The sequence below is a fragment of the Netta rufina genome, assembly GCF_964035555.1.
Source record: "Netta rufina genome assembly, chromosome: 9".
Taxonomy (NCBI): Eukaryota; Metazoa; Chordata; class Aves; order Anseriformes; family Anatidae; genus Netta; species Netta rufina.
This window is the reverse complement of record NC_140132.1, coordinates 2,939,426-2,965,626: the sequence shown is the minus strand read 5'-3', so window position 1 is coordinate 2,965,626 and position 26,201 is coordinate 2,939,426. Positions and strand designations below refer to the sequence as shown.

The window sequence follows — 26,201 nt, the reverse complement described above, 5'->3', positions numbered from 1 at the left end:
TATTCTTGTTTAAGACATCACTTACAGTGTTGCATGTACATTTTAGGGATGTTATCTTAGCTTTTTCACTCAGGTTTGTTCTCTGGTGCATCAACCGACTATTTTAACAGGAGGGCTGCTGCATCAAAGCAGCTCTTCAGTGAGTTTTGCAGAGCCCCCACCCCATGCTCTGTTACTTGCCGGCTGATCGCTGTCTGAGGGAGCTGGGGGCTGATCCTGCGCTTCCAGGGGGGAGACGGGGGAGGCTTTTTGTGCTTGTTGGGCTTCGACCGCTAGGAGCGTGGCACCAAATGAGGTTCTGAGGGCAAAGCAGCCCCGTTATCCGCACCTCGGGTGTATTTTTTAGCCCTCCCGCCTGCCCCCAGCAGCGCGGCGACCCGTGCCCCGCGCGGCACCTGCGCCCCTTCTCCCCGACATGGCGCCGGCTCCACACGCGGCCGAGCGCCGCCCGCGCTCTCCCCCCGCCGCCGCCGCCGCCGTCCCTCCGCGCCCGGCCCGGGCGGGGCCGCGCTCCGCGGCGGCCGCCAGGGGGCGCGGGCGAGCGGCGGCCGGGGATTGGCGGCGGGGCCCGCCTCGGCGCGGCGGCGGGGAGGGCGCGGCGCTGCGGGCCTGCCCCTGCTGCCTGCCCCCGCTGCCTGCCCCCGCGGCCGCTCTCCCGCCGGGCGCCGCGGCGACGGTTACTTAGCGGCTGGCAGCCGGCGGCCGCTCCCTCCTCCCTCCCTCCCTCCTTCCTCGCCGCCGCTCTCTCCGCCCGGGGAGCGCTCGCACCGAGCGAGCCCGCGACGCGGCCCCGCCATGACCAAGGAGGCGAAGAAGCCGTTCCGGCAGAGCGTGGCCGAGTGGCGGCAGTTCGTCTACAACCCGGACAGCGGCGAGTTCCTGGGGCGCACGGCCAAGAGCTGGGGTGAGCGGGGGGCGCCGGGACCGCTCTGTGCCGGGGGGTGCGGGGGCGCCCCGGCTGGCTCAGCTCCCGCCGCCGCAGCGGGCGGATGCCGCCGGGGGGCCGGGGCGGGGGGGTGGGGGGCCGCAGGTGAGGCCCCCGGCCCGGTCCCCCCCCCCCCCCCGCCGCCGGTCGCCCACCGGGGCGGCCGCGCCCGTGGGGCCGAGCGAGCGGCGCCTTTGTGCGGCCGGGCGCGGGGCGAGGAGCCGCGGGGCCGGCCCCGAGGGCCTGCATGTGCCGGCGCTGCCCCCGCCTCCCGCTCGGGCTCCCGGGGGCTCGCGGCGCCTTGCGCAAGATGAAGGCTCCGCGGCCGGCCCGCCCGAGGCAGCGCGCTGCCCCCTCTCCGGGAGCCTCCCCTCCGAGCTGCAAAGCCCGCGAGCATCGCCGCGGCCCTTCCAGGAAAAATATTTGGGTTTCCTCGCTGTGTTTTCTCACGTTAGGCGCTCGTGTAAACGCTCGGTGTTAGGATGTTTCCTCAGCCCTGGCGGGACGTGTTTACTGGCTTCAGAAAGCGCTGCGTCGCCTCCCGGGGCTTGGATGTTGCCGGGATGCTTCGTGGCTGCGCTCACAAAACCAACAGGAGGCTCAGCATGGCGCGGGGGAGCAGCGCAGCGCATCCTTGGCCCTGACACAGCCTCAGCGAATGCTAATGCCGGGGCGGCGAGGAGGAGCGTGCAGCCTGGGCCGTGCCAGTGGCTCGGGCCGTCAGGAGAGGGCCCTCGCCCTGACAGGGGTTCGCCTCCATTCAGATGGAAATAAGAGCTCCGAGCGGCTCTGCCAGTCGAATAGCAAAGGAGAGGAAATTTCCACTATGCTGTCGTCTAGTGATCGCTCAGCGCAGGCAGGTTTCCTGAAGCGCGTGGGTTGGATGAATGGGTGTATGGTTTGCAGAAGGCTGTTTGTGTCATGAATCTGACAGGCACAAAGGCTGTGGGCACATCAGAAATAGCTTGTGACTCAAAAAAAAAAAAAAAAAAGAAAAAAAAGAAACTGAAACAACCTTCTCTGTTCAGACCTATCTGAGAGGATATCACTTACAGTGTTACTAGCTCGTGCTAGTCCAAGGCCAAGAGATAACGCTTGAAATTGATAGGACTAACTTAGCGGGTAATTGAGCTCTTCTGTTGTTTTACAGCCAGCTCACTTGATAAAAGATGTTTTTCCACATCGAGAAAGTATATATAGACCCAGATAGCAGTTTGAATGATCTTGCTTAATTAGCTTTCTTAAGTCGTTTAGGTGGTTGACACAAGGTTTGTGATAGACCTTTTCCTGAGGTATACGTTGAGAGGTGACTGCCCAGCAACGCTATAAATTGTCAGCGTATGTTTTTTTGTCAATATTTATTTGTCCTGGCATTTTGCAGTAATGCCTTGTGCTTATTTAATTTATTTATTTGCATATATTAAATAAATAATTATTTTTGTCTGTTTTGGGAATTTCAGTACTTGATATCCCAGTCTCAAAATCATCCACAAAGATGAAAGTAGCAGGTTTTTGTTTTGTTTTTAATTGCCGAACACTCATTGAGTGACTCTGCTACAGGAGAACGTGCTGGTTCTCACTTCAGCTCTCAGATCACTGATGTGAGCTTAGAGCAGGCTCACTGACTGTTGTTCGCTTGCTCTTGCTGAGCTCCCCTGTGAAAAGCAGGGAGGCAGGAGAAGTGAGCTCTGGCTGCCTGTCTGCTGGGCTGTGGCGTCTCCAGGGACAGCGTGGTAAGAATTTGGTTGGCTCTGATTCTTCCTTGTGCGTTTCTTTTGTCTCAAGACAGCTTCCTCTCAGAAATGAGACAGTAACAGTAGAGAAATTGTTAAATAGCTGTTTGCAGTACGTGTATGTATTGCCTGGTCTGAGGCAGTCCTGGAGGTTTATCAAAATTGTGACTGCAAGGCAGTGCTTCTCTGTGCATTGGAGTGCCTTGGCATTGGAGTACTTGGCCTTATTTGCCATTTCTACACCAGGATCTTTAAAAAGATTTAGCACAAGCAGGTTCTGTTTCACTCTCTGCTCTTTTGTCACATTGCAAAGTGTGTTGCCCTTAGAGTTTTGTGAAGAGTTGCCTTTTGCAGGTTGGTAAACAGGCTGCACTAAGTCTCCTCCTGTTGCAAGAAATAGAGCATTTGTGCTTTTTGCGGACCTGAGGGCTAATTCTTTTTGTCTTTCACAAACTGGTATCCACATGTCATAGTTTTCTAGTTGTTTTAACTGTCATTAATCGGATGGAATAACACAAGCGCAATGAAATGCTGGAAATGGACTATGGATGGCTGAAGTCTGTTTCCAGCTGCACGCAGAGAGGGAGGATCAGTCCCGGGGCTGTGCGCAGGCTGTCATCGGGCAGGGCAGAGGAAGGAGAACTTGGAGCACTGCCACGTGGGTCTTTCCTGTAAGTAAAAGGAAGATTAGCATCTTGTTCTACATGTAGTGGCAAGGTGCTGTGCCTGCCTGCAATTACAGCAGGAGCACAGGGTGAGATCATTGCTGCAGGCAGGCAGTATTTCGTTTGTGGTCACGCTGGGGGTTATGCCAAGCCTGCTGAAGCCTTTCTGTAAAGCTGGCCATGTCTGGGTGTTCAAGGTAGGGATGATAACTCTTGGACTACGTATAAATTCTGGCCTCCTGAATAGTCTTGAGTTCTTAGTGGTATCCTTCAGTGCACAAATATGTGCTTGAAATGAAAAAACAACAAAGCAGAACAAAGAAAAACCAACAAAAGCCAGAAGATCTAGATTTGCTTCTGTTTAGTTTTCAGTGTGTTCGTGCTGGGACATACAGTGCTGTCAAAGCTTCAACTGCTTTTCTGACTTGGTTCTTCTCTGTTCATTATAGTGTTTGAGCAGGGTTTTGGTGTGATTTAGCTTCCTTCACAGTTAGCATAGTGTTAAACGTACTGGGATCACTGTCTACCAGTGCAGTAGAAACACTTGCACACCCAAGCTGTGAATCTTACAGAGGCAGTGCTATTTTTTGTGTGGTGGCAGATGGACAGAACACTTAAAAATTCCTGCACAGCCAGGAGTATGACCGCAGTCAAAATCTTACTAAAGTTTTCCATGATATTGTACATCTTAATAAATAAATATTTGAGAAATCAGTAGACCGTTTTATTTTCCATGACAGAGATAGTTCTGAGGAAGGAAAGTTTCCTTTTTACCGTTGAGGGTATCAGTAAGCTCTGGTGGTACGCTGGGGATGTGTGTGTTTTAAATGCTTGACGATTGCACTTAAGCACTTCTTTTGTGATTCTCTGCAGGTGTTTCACTTGGCATTTTTTATTGTCTCCTGGAGATGTTATATCTAGATCCCTGGTTTATTGTGAAATAAACTGTAACCCAGGACCAAGGGTTTATTTCTTCTTGAAGTCTTCCTTCCCTCTTTCTTCCTCTCCTTCCCCCTGCCACTCCCCAAACCAGGAAGACAGTAATTCTGAAGTGATTAGGCAATAAGGATGAGACATGATTAGTGCTCATCTAATCTGTACAGATATGTAGGTATAAAGCGAAGAAATCCATCTGCAGGTGGACCAAAAGGCCTTCTGAATGTTGCTGGCATTGGTGGTAGTCCCTAATAACACTGCTTACCTTTTATAATTCCCCTAGATGAAGTTACTGAAGAATGATGACGCAGGTGATAAGATCAATGCAGCATGTAATCCGTAAAACCATAAAGACAATGTTTTTCAGTGTTTTGGAGGCAGTTGAGTAGTTGCTTCAAGGCCTGTTGTGAGTTTGTTTACATGGAGGCATGCATATATCTACCTGTGTGTGACGCTTAGGAAGAGCTGCCAGTCTGGTTTATGCCAGACTGATGAGCTGTTTGTTGTTTTTGCCATGTAAAGAGTGGAAAACTTGTACTTGTCGTGGTAGTCATGGCCAGATACTTGATGTCCTGACTCTTTACCAGAGTGAGATACTCTAATTTTCACTGTGGAGGAGTTCTCTGATTCTTGCAGATGAACTCCAGCTAGCAATGGCACCAACGTGCTGGCTCAGAAATACGAGTTTTCCAGATTTGACTGTTGCTTACCAGCATTGTTAGGATATGAAAGGTTCTTTGATACTGCGGTGTCCTGCAACAAGAAAAAAACACACACACACAAAAACCCACTAGGTATTACAGGTAAATTGCATTGCAGGATTTGGTTTTGATAGTTTTCTCTGTGTGTTTGGGTTAAATAGTGAGAGCCTGCAGGTTGTGCATGGTGACCCCACCCCGGAAAGCATGGCAGGTTAGCCGTGGTGCCTGCGTATCCCTTGGGTTAAACACGGAGGAGTCTTTTCCACTGTTACTTGGGCAGATCTCGTTCTCTGACAAGAAATCCAGCACTGTGTAGAGTTATTTTGGCTGAGCTCCTTGACAAGTTTTGGCTCATTCCTTGTGATTAGCTTAGGATAATTAATACTAATAGGCTCACAAAGTGCAGCTTAGTTTGGTGCCATTGGAAGTTGCAGGGCTCCTTCTTTCTTTTTTTTTCCCATCCTCTCCTTTTTAATGTGGCAAAGTAGCATAAGTGGGGCAGTTTATTCTAATACACGGTGTTCTGCAGTGCAGTTACAAGTTATGTTAAAATACAGGTTAAAGGCAGCATTTCTTGGGGGTACGTGCATCTGCTTTGCTGTGCTGGGAGGGGAGCAGAGGTCTTCCTGGCCTGGTCACTGCTGCCCCCCCACCGGCACGAGGACACAGTTAGGGGCTGTGCACAGACATCGGGGCCCTCTCGTGCCTTCCTCAGTGCTGCTGCTCCAGCTGTGGGCATGAGAGCCCATCAGGAATAAACACGTGTGTGGGGGGATCCTTTTTTAATGGCTTGATGACAGTGTATGCCAGAACTGATTAATGCGTGGGATACAAAATGGGAGCTAGCCAAAGTGTTGGGTGTTTTGTTCCCTTGTTTTGTGATACCCAGAATACATGGGATATTTAGGAGGAGATCACTGCTCTGTTTTGGGTCCGGTTACAGCAATTGTAAGCTTACAGGTAAAGCAAATTACTGGTGCAAATGCAAATCCAGGTACAATTATGGTAATGGCTTTTGTTGATTAGGATTTCTACTGCTTTCTTGATATGCTCTTCTCACCTTCTAAATAGCCCTAGAAATAGCTTGCAATAGATGTCTAGCTGCCTTGTTCGTTATAGAACAGGGCTGGTTTTGCATTGCCTCGGGTACTTTGCTTCATAACTTGCAGTTGCCGTGTGAAGCATTACATACCAGGAGTTCCCAAATGCATCTGAAATGGCTGCTCGCTTTCAGAGTGCTGCAGGTTAGTAAACAACTGTCTCGACAGCTGAAGTTCACCTAAACTAAAACCAAAACCTGGTGATGTTCAGCTGGTTGCTGCATGGGCTTTTGTCATGGTAACAATGATTTGGGAAACACCTCATTATTTTAATATGCAGATATTTTTTCAGAAGTAGTGCAGGTACCTGCATTTGCAGTAGTCGTGGATTACTGGTGGCCGTAGCGCACAAGGAAACATGTCAGTGCAAAATGCAAGAATAGGTCCTGGGACAGGAGCCAGAGCTGAGGCTGCCTTCTGTCATCTCCCAGTGGACAGTCCTCATCACTGGGGTGCAGTCATTTTTGCTTTTTTTTTTTTTTTTTTCATTTACTATGGAAAATAGAAAAGTATTGCACTTGAGTCTCTCTTATAGTCGGGTGTCAGTGATAGAGCGCTGGGTACTGATTTTGATGTGTTATCTCTTGGACTTCCTGACAGCAGCCTTATTGACAGAATATTTTGTAAAAAAGTGAATTTGCATCATTGTTTAGTTATGTTTTCAGGTTAGAAAGGTTCTGAAGATGCTTTTCTGTAGTTGGCTCTTTGTGTGAGCATCTAAATTTCTCCATACCAGTATAGTTCCCATTCGCTTTGACAAGATGTGTGCGTCCATGTGTCTCAGGTGATGAGTCTTGAAACAGAATGACTTGCTCTTCTTCAGCTTAGTATTGTATACTCAATTAATTAAACAATTTGTGTAGAATCTTACATGTCATTTACCAGGTCTTCTATCCAAACAGTATACATGCTTCATCTTCAGTCAGGAACTATCTCCAGACAAACCTACATTTTGAAAGGTAATCTAAGTGAACTTACTGGTACATATTTTTAAAAAGTCTGAAAAGAGAATCAAGGAAGTGTAGCAAGCACTATGTTATAAATTTTCAATTTTAATGAGATATGCTGACATATATAAGCCCATCAGGATCAAAAAACGAGCAAGAAGGGAATATTTAGTATGTTTGCTTGAAAACTTTGTTACAAAAACAGTTGAGCTTTGCTAAATTTAAAAAGGTTAAGTGAGAGCTGTGCATCAGATCTCAGAAGAAGGACCAAGTTCTCTGGAAATCTCTTCAGCTAAGCCTGTTACGTTGTCTTTTCACTAAACAACTTGTATCCGGAGTCCATGTCTGTGTGTGCATAATGAAAAATGGGGAAGAAAAAAAAACAACACACAAATAAATCGAAATAAAACAAGAGTAAAGCACTTAATCACAGTAAGTTTTCTAATGGTTTTCCTAAGTAGTGTTCTCACCTAGCAGTTTGCTTCAGCTACCTGATGGAGAGGTATGGGCATGTAATAAGCTGTTCCCCTGAGGCCATGTGCTCAGGTTTTGGGGAGCTCTTTGAGTTGTCAAGTTGGAGCTAGTAGCACCTGTGTACCTGGAGCATCCCAAGAACCTTGCTGGATCCTGGAGGTAGATCTGTACAGCAGGTGGATGTGCTGGGCCACGACTTGGAAAGCCTGAGCGGAAGGCTTGGTGTGTTCTCAAACACCTGCAGCAGGAAGCATTTCCACCTCGAGGCTCTCCTGGAGAAGGAGGAACATGCGAATGAGTATCGTGTTGTGTGGGGTGCTCTCAGGTCCTCAGCATGCTGTTACACCACCAGTGCACCTCTGCGATGTGTTCCTGATCCAGCGTAACAATTTCATCTTTGCACTCTGTTCCTTCATCTTCCTGACCACCCATTCCTTTCCAGATGCAAAACTAACTCCCTTAAACAAATGGAGCTGGAATATCTTGCTTAGTCATCTTTGCTAGCCTCCCAATGCAGCCCAGAGTGGTCTCTAATACTTCTCTCTTAAGGATACCAAAACGCCAGATTTTACCCTGTACATTTTGAGAGCTGGCAAGTATGAAGAGAACTTTTCTGTGTTGTGCAATACATGTGTGTGCTGGGGCATGCTGATTTATAGCTACCGTTGGGAGTGACAAGGGTCCTGGAGGGGGAAGAAACAACAAATTGAGCATTTTCTTGCTCTTATCTTTTTTGAAAATCAAAACAGGAAATTGGAATTAGCTGAAACAAAAATAATAACTTTAGCTTTTCTTTACAGGTTTGATCTTACTATTCTACCTGGTATTTTATGGCTTCCTAGCAGCGCTCTTCACATTCACAATGTGGGTTATGCTTCAGACACTGAGCAGTGACATTCCAAAGTACCGCGACCGGATTTCTAGTCCAGGTAACACTGTGTTTATTTTTTCATAAACCCATTTCTGGTTTAACAGTTAAGTTTTACTTGCAAGTTTGTTTTTAATTTGCAGCTGTCTATGAAAAACTGTGATTATTATTCAGTCACAAATTTCAATGGAAAAACGTGAGGCAAGTATGAGGCAAGTTATATATAGCATACATTCAGTCAGCAGCTCTTTGTGCATATGTGCTAACTTTTGCTGATTTTTTTTTCTCTATATATTCTCTTTAGTCGATTTTGTCGTATGTTTAGACTGCAATTTTCCCTTTGCATCCATACAAAATTCTGTTGTAAAAGTGGAGTTATCATTTGACCAAACTGCTTTAGAGATACTTTAGATCAATTCTCTTGGATCAGATGGAAAGCCACCTGTGAGTAGTGTTTTGTACCTGGAAGAAAGTACAGGAGGGGGCTGTGTTAGGGGGATGATCTGCTCAGGAGCTTGTAAGGACTACAATGGGAAGGCATTTTCAGAGTTTTAATTTTAGTATTAGTTTTCAACCAACGTGGAATGCCTGTAGGTTCCAGAGGTTGTTGACACATTACATAGGGATCCATGGAGAAGGGAGGGTGTGATTTTACAATGAAGTTAGATCTATATAATATGTAGCTGCCACTAGAAGTGGTGTCTTGCTACTTTTGTAGCTACTTGCTTTCTTTGTGTACATGCTCATCTAGTCCTACAGCTGGCTGGTTCAATGAGCTAAATTGATGGAAAAATAACTGCACAAATAAAAATGTGTAATGAGATCACTGTCTTTATTTTAAATGTATCACAGAAAAAAATCTATCATTCTAAGCTCTATTCTGGTGTATCTGTATACTAGGAGAAAAAAATAAAAGGATTTGCACTGTAAAAGGTTTAAAAGCTGCTTCTGCATACTTTATATTGAAGAGATTAGTCTTTTTCTCGATACTGTTTCTGGAGAATGTCTAAGTATTTGATTTCTACATGTAATTTAAATGATTGGGCCACCTGAAAATTTAATAAGATCTCTCAAATCTTTCAAAAACTTGGCTTAGGGATCAAAAAAACTAAATGGCTATGCAATACATATATTAATTTGGGGCCCCCAGCACAAAAAAGCTGTGGGCCTGTTAGAGTGAGTCCAAGGGAGGGCTACAAAGATGATCAGAGCCTGGAGCACCTCTCCTATGAAGAAAGGCTGAGAGAGCTGGGGTTCTCTCAGGGTTCAGCCTGGAGAAGAGAAGGCTCCGGGGAAGCCTCGTTGCAGGCTTTCAATACTTAAAGGGGTTTCTTAAAAAGATGGAGAAGGACAGGGAGATAACGCTAGGAGGAGTTGGGAATGGTCTTAAACTAAAAGAGGATAGATTTAGACTAGACATTAGGAATAAATTCTTAATTGTAAGGGCAGTCAGGCCCTGGCACAGGCTGCCCAAAGAAGCTGTGGATGCCCCATCCCTGGAGGTGTTCAAGGCCAGGCTCAATGGGGCCTTGGCCAACCTGGCCGAGTGGGTGGTGTCCCTGCCCATGGCAGGGGGTTGGAGTTAGATGATCTTTAAGGTCCCTACCAACCCGAGCCATTCTATGACTGATATTTTGGTGAAAGTTAGATTATGTCTTTAGAATACTTTTTCCTTTTTTGAACTCCAGACACACAAAATTAACCACCATCTTGCAGCTGCATTAGTACTCAAGATGAAACGTAAATCTGTGTGTGAGCAAGTTGCAGCTGGGCCCCTGTGACAAATCTCTCTGGATTCTGAACAGGTTTTGTTTTGATGTGATGTTCAGGCCATCTCTAACAGGTGCCCTTGGACCATAAGGGATTCTTGAGGATCTGTACAGACTTTTCAAGCTAATAATGTGCTAAATTCTGAAAGAAAAACAAAGAAACAAAAAAGATGATCTGCTTTAGTTTAAATAATAATAATAATAATTAAAGAAAAAAAGGTGGCTTACATGACCATTTCTTCTTCTGTGGTAGTCTGAATGTTGGTAGTGAATAGAGCTGTGGGTAGCTATGGCTTAATACTGAATTACTGAAAGTTTCTCTCTTGAGTTTGGGTTATTGATGTTCCTGTGTTTTTAATTGTCATAAAGGATGTTAGTGTAAAATAGCATATCTTCTACAACTAGTTGTTTTGTTTTTTTTCCTTAGGTGTTTCTTAAACATTTCTGAATTTATTTTTATTAACGATAATTTTGTGAGTAATTAAAGACAATAAAATTGCTTATCTCTGTTTTAATGTTAAGCTTAACTGTATCATTTTTCACTTGCAGTGAAACATGTCATGTTCCTGGCTGTAAAACTTTAATAAATTAAAAAAAAATATCTGCACACAAAACCTGGATGGCGTAGGTTAAAGGTTTTATTCTTCTATTAAACATATTTGGAAATCTCCCAGATTGATTTATTTTATAATTGGTATTTGGCTTGCAGTGGGCACTGGAATACAATAATATCAATCAAATGCAGATGATTTTAAGGCTTTTTTTTTTAAATCTCTTGGAATTGTAGGATAATGTAATCTCTGTTACAATCCTAGGTATAATCCTATGTTGAAGCTGCTAATTTTGTTCCCCTAGAAGGCCCCATACCCTGCATCTCTCATGGTCTGTGCTTCAATCCTTCTTCAAGTAGCTTTTTCTGCAGCCTTTCCATAGTCTCTAGGCAGATTGTACTGCACTGGAACTGGAGCAGTCTCTTCCTCTTAGGATATTTTTGAAGTTCCCCTGAAGCAATGAGTCTCTTCAAATTATTGTTTTTTTCATTGATGACTAGTTTAGTAACTTTGTCGTTCACTTTGAAAAACAGCATGGAAGTCTTTTGTTTACAGTGTAAGTATATAGATAATAACAATCTCTTCTCCCCCCAAACTCCTGAAGTGACTTTTCAGCCCTGTTGCTAGTTCCCTTGTATTTTTTTTGAATCCCAGTTCAGTGTGGAGGTCAGAAAATGACTAAAGGTGCAAAGTAATTTGTAGTCAAATATGGTATTTGTAATTTTACATGGTCTGTCAGTCACAGAGGTGTTTTGTTTTGGCTTTCCAGGATGGAAATTTGGAAAAATTCCAAAATTTGGAAAAATTAAAAAAAAAAAAAAAAAAAAAAAAGGAGAATGGAGAATTTTTTTTTGAAATCCTGAAAAAAAAAAAATTAAAATTATACATAATTTTGGAATCTAAACTATGTTTGTGTATGATAAATTTATAGTGCATGCCTTTCTTATTTCCCAAAGTATTTATAGTAATCTCTGCTTTCACATGAGAAGCTGGGATACTTCTGTAGGTGAATGACCATAGACCCGGGCTGGTTAATGGCACTTTCTGTATGCTTTCCAAAAGCTTACTGATTGATTAACTGTGGTAAAGTATTAAGAATCCTTCATTAGGACAACTTCATCTCCCTTGGTGCCGGCCTGTGTGTGTGTCAGCAGAGCACGTGGCTGTGTGACCTCCCTCCCGTGTTGCCAAACTGTCCCTGAGATGTAGCTGAACAGTTCCTTGCCCCTCTCTTGGGAAGAAGGGCAGCTATGTTCTGTCAGGAGCCCCAGCTCCATGTCAGTGTCTGCCTTTTTCACCCTCCAACGCGAAGCCGGTTTTGAGGATGCTGCAGTCATTCCTCCCGCTAGGCCCAGCACCTCTCTGCAGCTCGTTCCTTGCTCCGGCAGCAGGCAGGGGACCGGTAGCACTGCTGTCCTTGAGGCTGTGGCGTCCCGTGTCCGTCAGGGACCCCGTAGCTACCAGGGCCTGGCTGTGCTGTGCCCCTGCCCGGTGCTTTAGTCCTGTGTTCTCCTGGCGGCCAACTACCTCTCATTTCTCTGCGGAGAAAGAGGGAAGGAACAACTAACTAACTTTGTCTTGTTTGGGAAAACTTACAAGCCATCTTTATGCATTATAAAGCTTCTTAAAAATACTTTGTTTCTTCTGGGTGTCTGTGAGATAAATAAAGTCTTAGCTTCATTCTGCGTTGCCTAGAGCTTTGATGCATAAGCTTAGCTGAAGGTTTTCTGGGTGGTTTCTAATTTTTTTTTTTTTTTTAGTTTAATCTGCTAAATGTTGAAAATGTGAAGTGAATCAATAAAATAGTTTGATTGAAGGTGATTTAAGTTTCTGATTTTGCTATTTCTAATCATTGGGTTTGGTTTATGAATTGTAATTATATGCAGGATTGAATTAAATATAGGTATTTTTTCAATTTATGGATGTGATTTTTGAGTAGGTTAGAGCGGTTTAAGGATGAGTTGTTGTTCAGTTCTTTACTTGCACGTTTTCTTTTTAAGGGCTAATGATTTCACCAAAGCCAGACACTGCACTGGAATTCTACTTTAACAAGAGTGATGCCAATTCATATGCACAATATGTTTCTACACTTAAAAAATTTCTTGAATGTAAGTAAGTTACTAACAGCTACCCTAGTAGTTCAGGTGTCTTGCTGTTGGGTACATTAGTTTCCTTTTTAACTTGAAGTTAGTAATTGCTAAAGAAAATTGACATACTTTCAGGCTTACTCTAGACAAGTATGTTATTGAAGTATATACTTCACAGAAAAAGGTAATTATCATTACCTACATTTGACAGGGAAACTGAGCCCCTCAAAAATTGAAAGTCAGAATTGAGGAGGTTCTGTAGAATTGCACCTTTTTGCATGAGTTGCTTTGTTAGCTACACAAAGTATGGGCTTTTCTTTCAGAGCTCTGGGGAGGTGAGAGGGGGGGTAGGAAGAATACTACATTAAATGATGACCTGCCTCTCCTGCAGTTCAATAGGTTTTGGACTCGATATGAGGTTGAGCATTTATTACCTTTTTTCCATTTTATTTTATGAATGCTTATCTATGAGAGGCGGGTGGGGGGGTGAACAAGACAGAATGTGTTAAATGGTGAATAGGTGAGCATTTGTGACAAAGTGATCTATGTACTTGTGAAGCAGAAGTGAGAATAACTTGGGATGTAACTATAATGTCAGTTATACTACCCGATGTAAATGTAGAGGTAGTTTAATATTAGCCATTAAAATACTTGACGTTCCTTATAAACTGTTTTAAAACAAAGTACCGAAGGAAAACTGGCCTAGGTTCCAGGTTAAAAAGAAAAAGTTTATATTTTAATACATTATTAATTTAGAATGATGTACAGAAAATAATAATGATTCTAGAAGGAGGATTTTATTTATTTTATAATAATCTCTTTATTCTTATATTTGGCTACAATGCCACTTATTGGGGTTAGACTCAATCTCTAGAGGTCCCTTCTCCTGCCTATGATTCTGTGATTCTTGATAAGACCTGAAAAAGCGTTTAAGATAGAAATAAGAGGCATGGTACTGTGAAAATAATCCTGTAAGAAAACTCCTAGAAAAGTAATAACTATAAATTAGAGGTTTATATAGGCTTTCTGCATTTTTACCTACTTGTATGCTTTGTATTCTTGATTTTAAACCTATTTTTCTTTCATAGCATATGATGATTCAAAGCAATCCGAAAATATAAACTGTACACCAGGAAAGGTTTTTGATCAGAATGATGTTGCTGATAAAAAGGCATGTCGATTTAATCTGTCTGAGCTTGGACAATGCTCTGGAAAGGAAGATAAGACCTTTGGCTATTCTAAAGGAACTCCCTGCGTGCTTGTGAAAATGAATAGAGTAAGTGTTTGCTTTTTTTTGTTAAAAATATTTTTTAGTATAAGCATTTCCAGCTAACACTGTATGAAATATCACTGCTGAAAAGGACTGAAATACATGTTCAGTTTGCTTCTCAGGATACTCACATTTTTGTAATAGTGTAATTAACTGAAATGTCTACCAATACATATGTTTCAGAGAGTAAAATGAAGTGGGTTTTTTGAGCATTCTAATATTTACAAGTATTGGCTTTGATCACTTGCATCAAGATATCTGAAAACCCTATTTAAAGAATAAAATGTGCTTTGGTTTAGCTTACTGTTCTGTGTAACAGATTGTATAACGCTCTGCAGGTCAAGCGTGTTTTACTTGGTGCCTGCATTCCAGAAATGTAATTAGAATGTCATGGGTTCTGTAATTCCTAAACTATGCAAAGTGGTGAAAATTTTACTGAATGAATAACTGACTTTCCAGTGATGTTGTATGTTTCTTGAACTGCTAATTGGTTTGTCATTAATATTACATGCTTAATGTAAAATAAGAAAATAGTCCTTGGTATGGCCACTGTCTAGTTGAGCTTTAACTTAACAATACTTCGCATCTTGGTTCTAGTCTAAAATTGTGCTTCAGAAAATTAATACTAGACAGATTTGCTCCCTGTATCAACTCTGTCATAGTAAGTGGGAGAAAGTTTGAATTTGATATGTAAAATTGGAGAGGGGAAGAAGGTCTGTAAATATTTTAACTTTCTTTCCTTTAGATAATTGGATTAAAGCCTGAAGGAGAGCCATATATACAGTGTACATCTAAGGTCAGTTCTGAATGTAACAAATACGCGTGTAGTTAATTTTCCTTGTGATTAAGATGAAAAGTGAACGTAAATGCTGTCAGAACATTTATTTCCATCTCTTCTGTTAGACTTCGTACTTCGTTTTTTATTGTTTTTATCTTACTGTATGTCTAGTTTTAATGTATTTAATTTCTTCCCTATAGTTAGTCTTTTATTCTTCCCTTTTTAGATGTATTTGAGCTACCTCACTTCCTCTACCATTGAGAAAATGCATAGGCATAACTTGTAGTCATGCTTATTTATTTTTTATTTAGTGTGAGTTATGTTTTGTTTTTCCCATTTCATAACCTGTATTTTCATTTTTTTCTCCATGCTGCAAGTGCACCTTAGACAATTTTATAAATGATGGGTAAGACAAAATGTGGAAACTGGTGTTGTTACTGTTCAAGTAAAAGTTGTCTCCAAGTCAAATACAAACAACTTGTATTAACAGCTACTTTATAAGTATTTATTGTGTACCAAATGCTTACACAGAATGTTTTAAGGTAATTATTGTAATTGCTCTGTTTTCTACATATTTCTCCTAGACTGCTTGGGGAGCAGTGAAAGCCGTGGTAAGTTAGTAGGTTCAGCAAGGGATAGTCATGGCTCCTAGATTGAGTTGACTGATAAAAACATAGGCGGGGGAATTTCAGTAATTTATGGGACAAATACCGCAAGTTTTTCTGCCTTCATTCTAGATATCTGTGGTAGGCATAAATTTTAATACTTGATTTCTGACAAGTCCTTGGAAGCTTTGATCTCCCCACAGTAGTCTTTTGCAAGCAAAATTGATTCCTTCTCTTATTTGGGACTCATTTCTTTGTGTCCATTCTTAAAACATGTTCTGTTGGAGGGATTCATTTCTGTAGAAGAAAGAAACACTTTTTCTATTCCTACTTTTCCCCTTCTCCAATTTATCATTTTTTGTAATTTAGTATCCCAAACTGGACACAAGGTTTCTTGTAGCTGAGGCAGGTAATGACAGAATTTTAGCCTCTGTCATCACACTGGAAGTTGTTACGTCTCTCAAGGTGAATTTACTGTTTGTAATACTACTACTACATTAGGCACCATTAACAACTGTCGTTTTCACCTTTTGTCTGTGTTTGATTTTTAGAGAACAACTTCTGACTACTTATGCCCATTGCTTATTGAAACTCTTTGTTTAAACTTGAAAGATTACACTGTTCTTTACATTGGCTCACGTGGCCTTCTTTCCAGTTCTGTTTTTATTTTTTTTGACTCTATTGGAAAAGAGCACCTTGTAATGGTCTCTTCTGTAGTGGATGAGGTGACTGCTTGTATACCTTCTGGGACTTGGTGATGCAAGGATGGGAATTCTGATCCTCTTCTCTCCGCATTGGAGAGGTGGAGAAGGATAGCCAATTGCTTTGCATTTTGTTGAGGAATTTATAATCATACTGCAACTGCCACAGGATCTGAATGCCCCCTAAATACTGGCTCATAACAGAAATTGAAGTGTAGAGGCTCTTTGTCCTTCTCTGTTGTTTCTCTTATTCAGGGTGTTTACTTAGTCTTTAAATAACTGCTGTGTTGCAGCATTTTTTTTTTCCTTCTCTGTTACTGTCAGAAAATGTGGATTAAAAAAGTTCGGGATGCATTACAAAGCTAAGTCCAGGTGATACTTGCTTCTGAAAACAAGCCTCTTGCTGGCTATAATAGCTCATAGAATATATGCAAATGCTTGAGCAGTTCGTAGCACAAACGCAAATTAACCAGTAGTTATAGGTTTTGCATCAGAATTTTTTTAATATCTGAGTGACAAAAATGGAGTTTACTTAAAAGTGATGCTGCTGAGCAGAGCAGATATCCTATTATCATGTTCCCTTCATTATAGGGCAGACCTTTTTTTTTAACCTCTGGATGAGCTGTTGATCATTTTTTCTTTCCACTTCACCAACATTTTTAAATATTTAATATTACTTGATTTTTGCACGTATTGGGAGCAATCTGAAGAACTGTCTGCCTTGATTTTTATGCAGTTTGACTTTTAAATAAATCTAAAAATTAACTGTAAGGACAAATCTCTCAAATACTAGATGAGGTAAACAGCCTTCTGACCACACATCCTGCCTGTCTTTGCTACCTGAAATATTTGAGTTTTTCATTTTGAAATTGATACCATAAAAAACAAAACAAAACAAACAAACAAAAAACATTTTCTTAAAGCATTCTTCTGCGAGGTGACCCTTCTTTCTTACTGTGCCTTCTCCTTGAGATTTGTTTAAAGAGAGAAGCTTTGGGTAGATTTGTGACATCGCAGTTGTCATGTTTCATAGAAGGGGACCACACCTCCTTGCCCCCCCTGCCCCTTGCTGTCATCACAGTGATTTCTGTAGGTAAGGGCAGTTAGTGTTAGTGTCCAGAGCAGCTGTGGCTGCCCCATCCCTGGCAGTGCCCAAGGCCTGGATGGTATTTGGGCAGCCTGGGCTGGTGGGAGGTGTCCCTGTCCATGACAGGGGCTTGGATTTAGATAATCTTTACGGTCCCTTCCCACCCAAGAAAATCAGTAGGCTTGTACTTTTTTAATGGCAGAGAAGATAAATAGTATTAATTCCAAGCTATATGCATTTTTGTTGTTTAGAGATCATCTTGACTTTGTATTAGGCATCTCTTTCTAATTTACAAGAATGAAAAATACCTTCCTTGCCATTGTCAACATACTTGGCCTTGGATTTGTTTGTTTGGGTTTTTTTTTTTTGAAAGATATCTCAGAAGTTTTATAAGGTTCTGCTAACCTGGATATTGTTGTTTTATCTTGTTTCAGTAAATTTTGCTTTAAACTGCATCGTGAGTCTAAATGGCTACTGCAGTTATACCATTACTCCTTAGATGATGTCATTCTTGCACAAGTTTTTTCCATGTACCTTTTTACATCTGTGTACATCTTTTTTCTTCTGTGTATTTCCATGTGCCTTTTAGCATCTGAAAAATTATTTTAAGACAGTCCTAATAAAAACTCTTGTAGGTGAGGTAGAAATCTACCTTTATGTGTCCAACTAAGATTGTAGATTTGCTGACTGCCTGCAACTTTGTGGAAATTTTCAATGGTAAGCAGAAAAAGTGACACTAATGCATTGGTTCTTGAAGCTTTTCAACTGATGCAGCTAGCTTAATTTTTAAAAGTTTGTGTAAGGATATTAGTTAGGATTAATTATTATTAATTAAACCAAAAAAATCCACAGCATTTGCATGAGGCAGGCAGTTGCATGTCCAAGAACCTCTGCCATTTTATTTTGATAGCTTAATGCATATGTTTATGACTGCATGCATGCGTTGTGTTTAGCTGCTAGAGAAAACCCCGCTCCTATTTATCTTTCTTATATCATTCTGAATTCAAATTTTGTAAGCATTATTTCTGAAATATATTTGAGTATATCAGCCGCACGAGCTGTAGTGAAAATAGAGACTAATGGTGAAACAAAACATTTCTTCTTAGTAATTAAATTTGAGAACTCAAGGTCTAAAATATTTAATGAACATATACTGAGGAACTGCAATAATTTAGACTTCAAAGAAATAAGAATCTGGCCATACCCTAAACTCATCTGGTATGGTATGTTCTTTTGGTGGAAGAGGAGGTATTTCTGGGCTGTGGTTCATTCCCTGTTTCTTGACCTTTCTTTACATTCCCCTTAGCTAAGGTTTTTTACTGCGGTTGTATTCTGTACTATGTAGTATATCTTTTTTTTAAAATTGCAGCTATTGTATATGGTAATATAGGAAAAAAAAAAAACAACAATGAAAGTTACTAATGCACTTTGAAATTGTGATTTACACTGAAAAAGTAATGATGTTCTAAGACATATTTGGCATTGGTGCATAAACAGTGGTGAGCTGCATAAATACAGTGTGTACTATTCAGAAAGGATCTAATCTACAGACATTTTAAAAATCATGTAAGAAGTAGGTTGGATATTAGGAAAAAAATATTTACTGGAAGTGTTGTGCAGCGCTGGAACAGGCTGCCCAGTGAAGTGCTTGAGTCACCATCCCTGGAGGTCTTAAAGAACAAGTAGATGTAGAACATACTAACATGGTGTAGCAGTGGACTTGTCAATACTACGTTAAAGGTTGGACTAGATGATCTTAGAGGTCTTTTCCAACCTGAATGATTCTGTGATTCCATCATTGCCCTTTATTATGGCAGTATGTCTAGCTGTTAAAGCAAGTCAGGTGAGATTCGTGCATTTCCTTGCTTTGTGAACTTGAAATAGTTTGCTATGCAGGAGATGCAGTCCTGAAGAATAGTGTGTATTATGTAGAATCAGTCAGGTTGGAAAAGACCTCTAAGGTCATCTAGTCCAACCTTTAACTGAATACTGAAGTCCACCAGTAGACCACGCTGCTAAGTTCCAAATCTACACGTTTCTTGAAGACCCCTGGGGTGGTCAGAGCCACTTCCCTGGGCAGCTTATTCCAATGCTGCAAAAGCCTTTCAGTGAAGAAGTTTCTCCTAATAGTCAACCTAAACCTCCCCAGTGCAACTTGAGGCCATTTCCCCTTGTCCTATCACCAAAGATAACAGACACTTGGAGATCCGTCTGTCATTACGTTGACAGCATGTGTCTGGGACAGCACAGTGTATATGTAAGACACAAAAAGATTGTGTATCTTACAGACTGGGTGACTCCTTAATCAGAAATTATGCAGCATCTTTATAGGTAGCTGCTTCTTGCTGCTAGATTTGGTATTGTAGGGGAAAGTCTAGTGATAAGACATGCGTATATGTATTATTTCCTTCTGGCTGCTGATGACACAAACTGTGGTAACATCATAATTTTAAGGCTTAGTTTCTGTTTAGGTAGCCTGTATTACAAAGGTAGCTGAACAAGTTAGGAATGGCACGCTATTGCTAGAGTTCCTTGTGAAGGGTTGGGGTTGTACTGTTCCAAATTTGAATCATGAAAACCTGGCTTTAAACAGAAATTCATCTCATCTTAAACATACATATGCCGTTGCTTCACCAAAATATACAGGCTTGCTTGTGGATACATGGGATTTTAGCTTATATGTGTGGGTGTTTTGTTTTCCTGCTGCTGTTATATTAATTTCAGTGAGTATTAAAATATACCTCCTTTCTTTGACTGGTAAGGGAAACTTGAATATGAGCTGTCTTGACCTGATTACTAATTTAAATGTTACTATTAATAAGCTTTACTGCAGCAGATGTGTGCAGCATGTAGCTGTTTGCCTAAAATTCATCTATTTTGGAACTTACTTTAATACTTTGGAGCTTCTTTTTTTTTCTTTTTCTGTCCTTCCCCTTAGGGATCATGCACTTTATCATTGGATTATAATTCCAATTTTGTACTTTTAACCAAGTAGATATTAACTTCTAATTTTGTTGTTATCTCCAATCATAGGAACAAGGCATGGTTGAGATAAATTATTTTCCTCCAGGAGGCTCGATTGACTTAATGTACTTTCCATACTATGGGAAAAGCTTACATGTGAGTATGTCTTAATGATGGTCTTCTTACTAAATAGATTGATTGTGAAGTTTGAACATTTTAATGAGGTACTCGTAAGGAATATTATATCTGCACAGATTTTATCGTGCTTGATGAGACTAGAGGGATGCTTTAGCGGATGTAAGGAAGTAAAGTAAGCACTGTCCTAATGAAGAAAAGGCTGTATACTAGTAGCATTTATGGCATCTGCTATTTTTTGGTCACTGATATATTCTGGAATCTTTCTGACTGCAGGGGAAGGCAGAAGAACTAAAGTAGTTCTTCTGACCCCAATACAATTCCGAATAGTTTATCTTAGGGGCTTATGTACAGGATATTAGATTTATAATTCAGCATGGTATTGTTGCTTATACATCTTTGTGGCTCTGCAGTCATGTTTTTTTCTTCACACTGTTTTATGAAGAAGCACTTCAAGGTTGTTAATAACTTTTTTTTTTTTAACTTAAATGTTTTTTTTGTCTTTGCTTGTCCCCCTTGCCCTCTTTGTATTCTGACATTTATCTACTTGAACAGTGAAGTTTTCAAAGTAAAATAACTGCTTTATGGACACAGAATATGTATAGTTAAGACTCCAGTTTTTTTTCAAATTTAAATTTAGCTATTTTTTTCATTGAATCTGCTTGCAATAACTAGGTACAGAAAATCTGTATTTTCTGTAAGATATACAATCATATTGCCTTTTATTGACCAGGTTGATTGATCAACCATTGACTACTGTTCACCACTGAAAATAAAAAGTACTTTTTAAATGTAAATCTTTTAGGCCCATAGGACACCATAGTAGCTGTTTGATATTTTCCCAAAGGTTTTGGTACTAAGTTATTCACTTACTATTTTTCCAGTGTATGCTACGCTTATTTGCAGCAGTTGACACAATTTTTTTCTTCACTTTTCTTAATGAGGAAGGAGTTTTTCTTCAATATCTGCTTTAATGTAATTTATGTATAGTTCTGTCTTCTGTTTTGTTGCCAGAATTCTTTAACTGGTAAAGCATTCATTTTCTTAGACATAAAAGATTATAGAGAGACTGTCAAACTCTGCTTATGATAGGCAGAGTCGGTATGTACTCTATTCCCTTTTTGGAATGACAGAATAGGATAAGTGTGTTGCTTCTTTAAGAAAAGCAACATATAGCATGAGTAGACCTTAACAGACCTTGATAGACCTTGTTAGGAGATAGTTTGTACCAAAGATGGGATGAAGAAAGAACTTTACTCATACAATTCCTGTCTTACTGCTATACTGATGAAAAGGTAAGATTATGAAAGGAGAGCAACTAAGTCAGGCAGAACTCAGTGCTGTTCTTTACTTGATTTAGGTGGTTAAGAAAAAAATATATATTTTTAATTAACTGGTATTTTCTTTTGGAGTCTTTGGGTCAATGTTCTTTCGTGTTCACTATGGTGTGGTATAGGTTTGTTTGAGGATTACTTGCTTATATAAGATGCAATTCTCCTATCATTAATGTACTGTGAAAAAGAAGGCAGCAAGAAGAGTTGAGAAAAGTTGAGTATTTGACCATGTCTCAAGAGACTGGATTGATTTCTTGCCTATACCACAAAATGTATATCTTATATCTATGTGAAACTGTTTTAACTATTTCATTCTGTAAAAGAGTTAAGTGGATACAACTAATCTTGCTGCTGTTGAGCTAAGGTAGTAGCAATGGAAGTACTGAGTTTTTTTTAAGTACATAGTTTTATGGGCCAGAATGGTTATTACTGTAATGGTTATACTGCTCAGCACAATGAACTCAATTGCCTGACCTTAGAGAATGTACCTTTTTGCAGATCATCTGTAGTGCTTAGTGAGGATGCTGATTCTCATCCCCCGCCCCCAGTCATTTTATATTGAGTAAAAAGTCATTTTGGCATCATATCTTCAGAACACCATAGAAATTTGTGTACCTATTTGAAAAACTCAAGGATTTTATTTCTGATTTTTAGAAAACTTAGTTAATACTTTTAATGTGGGTGGTATAACCATTTGAAACATGAGAATTTTGAGGATGACTTGCCTAGTTCTGTTTCCTCCTCCCAGTTTGATGTTTATAGGGGAACAGGAAACGTTCTGATCAAGTAAAATCACCCTCCACCTAGACAAAGTAGTTAAGTCAATGTATTTCTTACTAGTCCTTCATTTTAAAGATTTTTGCACATACGCTTCCATGCCACCATTCTTTGTAAATGAGAATTTGACTATTCTTTGTTGCCTTCTTTGTTAGAGAGGTAGAGACGATAGCTGGTAAGTAACAGAAAGGTATTAGAAGAGTCTCTTTAAGTTAACAAAAAAATTAATCCAAGGTTTTGTTCAAATAAAATTTAAGGCTTGCACTTGTATGATATGCAGTGTCATATTTAGTCCAGTAGCTTCTATGAATTTTATTGTTCAGAATTACCCATGTTTGCTGGCCACCAGGAGAGTAAGTACATATTTTTACTTAAATGGCAGTCACTACTGTTGACCTGAAAATAATAAATAAATTGTGGAAATGCTTGACTCTAATATAGGCATGAAATGCTGCTCTGAAAGTATATAATGAATTCTTATTTTAATTGATAGTCACTTTACGAGAGAATTAAAGTTGTCCTAATTGAATTGGACTTGAAAAATCATACTATCTTGACAAAAAATATAATCGTGTTCCATCTTATATTTTAGTTGTTCTTATAGGGAATGGAGAGAAGAATTGTAATTGTTTCACCAAATATGACTGACCAGGATACTGTTGAAATACTCAATGAGAGGTTTCTGTCAAAAACTATCAAACAGATAACACACACATTATTGTTGAACAAGTAAATGGGATAGGATGGAAGGGAAGCTAGCTTACTAATAGTTGTTAAAACATGCTATTGGGAAAAAAAAACAAAACAACAAAACACTTTAAAATGCGTTAAAAATTTGTTCGATAAGAAATTGAGAAGAAAAAAAAAAGACAAAAGAGGGAATTGGTAGGAAAGCAGAATGTAGTTTCAGAGGATGTTTCAAGTAGAGGTTTCTAGAAAATCGAACCCAGTGTACTAAAAGGGTAAAGTAACGTACCACTTGAAGATACTGTCTGTGACTCATATTAGGTTGAATGTATTGGTTATGAAATAGTTTGAAGAATGTATACCTGATTATTTAACTTGAAAAAAAAAAGTCTTATCTCAGTCAGACTGGGCTTTGAAAGGTTGGGTTCTTAATTAGCTTTTTTTCTGAACTGTTTTGATGGATTAAATGTTAATTGTTCATGCTAATTGTTATATTCACATCACTTACTCCAGTATCTCAAATATTTTCCCCATCTTTCTGTTTACTAGGCTCACTATTTACAGCCTCTAGTGGCTGTTCAACTAGCAATTAACTCCAACAGTACCAATGAAGAAATAGCAATTGAGTGTAAGATCCTGGGCTCACCTAATTTAAAAAATGAAGATGATCGTGACAAGTTTCTGGGACGAATTGCCTTCAAAGTTCAGATGACTGAATAGCAGGAGTAGAAAGTTCTCCACAAAGTAAACGCTGTGTTGTCTGTTTTGTATCAGCTGGACATGCCATTCTAGGATATGAGACCACCTTGGAGAATGTTAAGGTGGCTTATGGCATTCGGGGTAGCATAACAATATGCTTCCAAATCGTATGTTTAAAATCCCTCAAAATAAATGCCTATCATGCTTCTGCCTGCCCCATTGGAACAGTGTACAGACTATAGTTATGTCATAGGGACCTGTAAATAGCTGTTTTCAAACACTTAATAATGGTGACCTTTGTCCTGTTCTAAAATGTGGTTTTATCCCCCAAGTGAGTGTCTCAAGCTTACTGTGCTGTGCTATGTAAATATTGTATTGATTTAACACTGGTTTAACTGTCATATCTCAATGCTGACACAGTTACAGGGATAAATAATAAATGGTACCTGATCGACACGGTGATTTTTTTTGAGAGAATAAACACCTCCACATAAACTGCGTGTATGGGAACTGGTGGGTGGATGGATGGATGCCTGAGTGGAGATGCCTTAAATTGTAGATTGGGTGTCATGGGAAAATTACAATGGATTTTAAGAGTTGATATGGATTTCAGAAAGTAAGTGCTCAACTAGTACTTTTTTGTGCTTGTCACTGTGCAAGTATTGTGTACATGTAATACTTGGTATAGAGTTTGGTATTCTAGTTGAGGAATTGAATCTTTCTTCGTGTTGTTAAATTGCTTGCGATATGTGGAGCACAAATAAAATCTATACAATATTTTAAAACTTTCTAGTTCAGAAATATCAATATAAAACAATTAAGATTCGTTTAGAGTCCTGGTAACAGTTGTACAACAGAGCTGCTTGAAAGAAACAGCCTCACTATCGTGGGAATAGACTTTCATTTTTCCAATTAAAAATAAAAATTGAAGAACCTCTTTTGGGGAGAGGGGATTGTCTTGATTAAACATTCCTGTTTAATTTATATACTGTTTCATTGCATCATTTTAACATACTTCATGTTTTCTTGTGCTCTTTCATCTTGTATTTTCTGTTTATTTCCTCATCAGCCATTTAAAAAATGGGTGTCACAACTGCTTCATAGAAATTGGCTATTGATTTGGAGTGTGGATTACTTGCAATTTGTTTTATCTTTTTTTTTTATTAATCCACTTGCTAAAATGACTACAAATAATCAAGCTTATTTGTGACTGCTCCTCACGTCAAAATGAGTTGACCCATTATACTGGGTAATAGCTTCTGTAGTCTTTCTGACATGGGATTTATAATGCTGTTCCCTAGGGTTTTTGTTTCTGTTTTCTTGAGCATGTGGTCCACATCCAGTGTGTTAATCTCAGTATTAAAGACTACAGCAAATTAAAGACTATAATTTGTGCAAATACTGGTTTGTTCTGTTAGTAATATCATGGCCTAAATTTGTTACTTAACATGCTTTTATGCCTAATTCCTAGAGTGTTTCTATACTTTATTTGAACAAATTAAGTGAATGGTTACTAAAATTCAAGATCCAGTCTTAAAACCCTGCTTTGAAAATGTTTGAGACCAGTGTAATCCACATCAGTGCAAAAATTTTTAAGTACCTGTGCAAGCTTACACTGGTGAATGTTTGGGGGAAGCTAATCTTAATTGGACTTTAACAATGTTGAACCTCATTAAAATAGATCTATAGTGACTGATATCATTTAGCATGCTTTTTTGTTGTTGTCTACAAAAGAAAAATTGATGTTCCTCACAATATGCAATGGATACTTATGTAATGATAGCATGCATCAATATTGAGTGAGAGTATTCTTTCAAAATATTCCATTACTAATGTTTTAGATCATGCAGTTTTAGAGCTGGGATACCTGGGTTCTTGAAGATATCGCTGATTGGTTCTCTGTATCTTAATACTGCCTGAAAGTATTTTAAGAGTCCTGACGGAAGTGTAGAGGTTACATCTGAAAAAGAGAAATACTCTTCATGTTAAAAAAAAAAAAAAAAAAAAAAAAAGTCACACTTGTGTTCATTTAGAAATGGTAAGAATTTTTAGTGAAATGCTCAGTTTTCAAATGAGTTGATTGTTGCAACAATTTCTTTCTACTTCTTTATATAGACAAAGCATGAAATGGCAATTCTTCACCAGCACTTTTCAGACAGGTAGAACTCAATAAAATCCTGTTCTCCCTAGATTTTGTAGAAGTGTGATTTTGTTTTGTTTGATTTTATTTAATCACACAGGCATCATCAGTGATGGGGAGGTGGGACTTTGAAAGGGCTCAGCTATCAAAATCACCGTGTAAAATATATGTAGGTAATGAGTGTTGAACTATTTTTAAGTAATTGAACTGTTTTCCTTATTTTCATTTCTTTTCAGAATTTGAAGTAGTAAATGATCTAGCAGTTATT

At 39.8% G+C, this 26,201-nt stretch overlaps 1 protein-coding gene across 2 annotated transcripts; it reads left to right on the top strand.

The window, feature by feature from the left end:
- The first annotated feature begins 597 nt into the window (after positions 1-597).
- ATP1B3 (ATPase Na+/K+ transporting subunit beta 3) lies at positions 598-25,945 on the top strand. Of its 2 annotated transcripts, XM_084291686.1 has the most exons (8): positions 598-904; positions 8,282-8,410; positions 12,670-12,777; positions 13,845-14,032; positions 14,772-14,822; positions 15,389-15,415; positions 20,231-20,317; positions 23,644-25,945. In XM_084291686.1, the coding sequence occupies exons 1-8, from the start codon at positions 796-798 to the stop codon at positions 23,812-23,814; spliced, it is 870 nt and encodes a 289-aa protein (XP_084147812.1). In that variant the 5' UTR covers positions 598-795; the 3' UTR covers positions 23,815-25,945. The 2 variants fall into 2 exon arrangements, with proteins under 2 accessions (XP_084147812.1, XP_084147813.1); XM_084291687.1 differs by lacking the exon at positions 15,389-15,415.
- The last annotated feature ends 256 nt before the right edge of the window (positions 25,946-26,201 follow it).

Excerpts from the sequence above, each read along its gene's own strand:
- ATP1B3 (XM_084291686.1), top strand. The coding sequence starts at position 796 with ATGACCAAGGAGGCGAAGAAGCCGTTCCGGCAGAGCGTGGCCGAGTGG. Across the intron at positions 14,033-14,771 it reads TGCTTGTGAAAATGAATAGA|ATAATTGGATTAAAGCCTGA; the intron begins GTAAGTGTTTGC and ends TCTTTCCTTTAG. Across the intron at positions 15,416-20,230 it reads GGGGAGCAGTGAAAGCCGTG|GAACAAGGCATGGTTGAGAT; the intron begins GTAAGTTAGTAG and ends CTCCAATCATAG.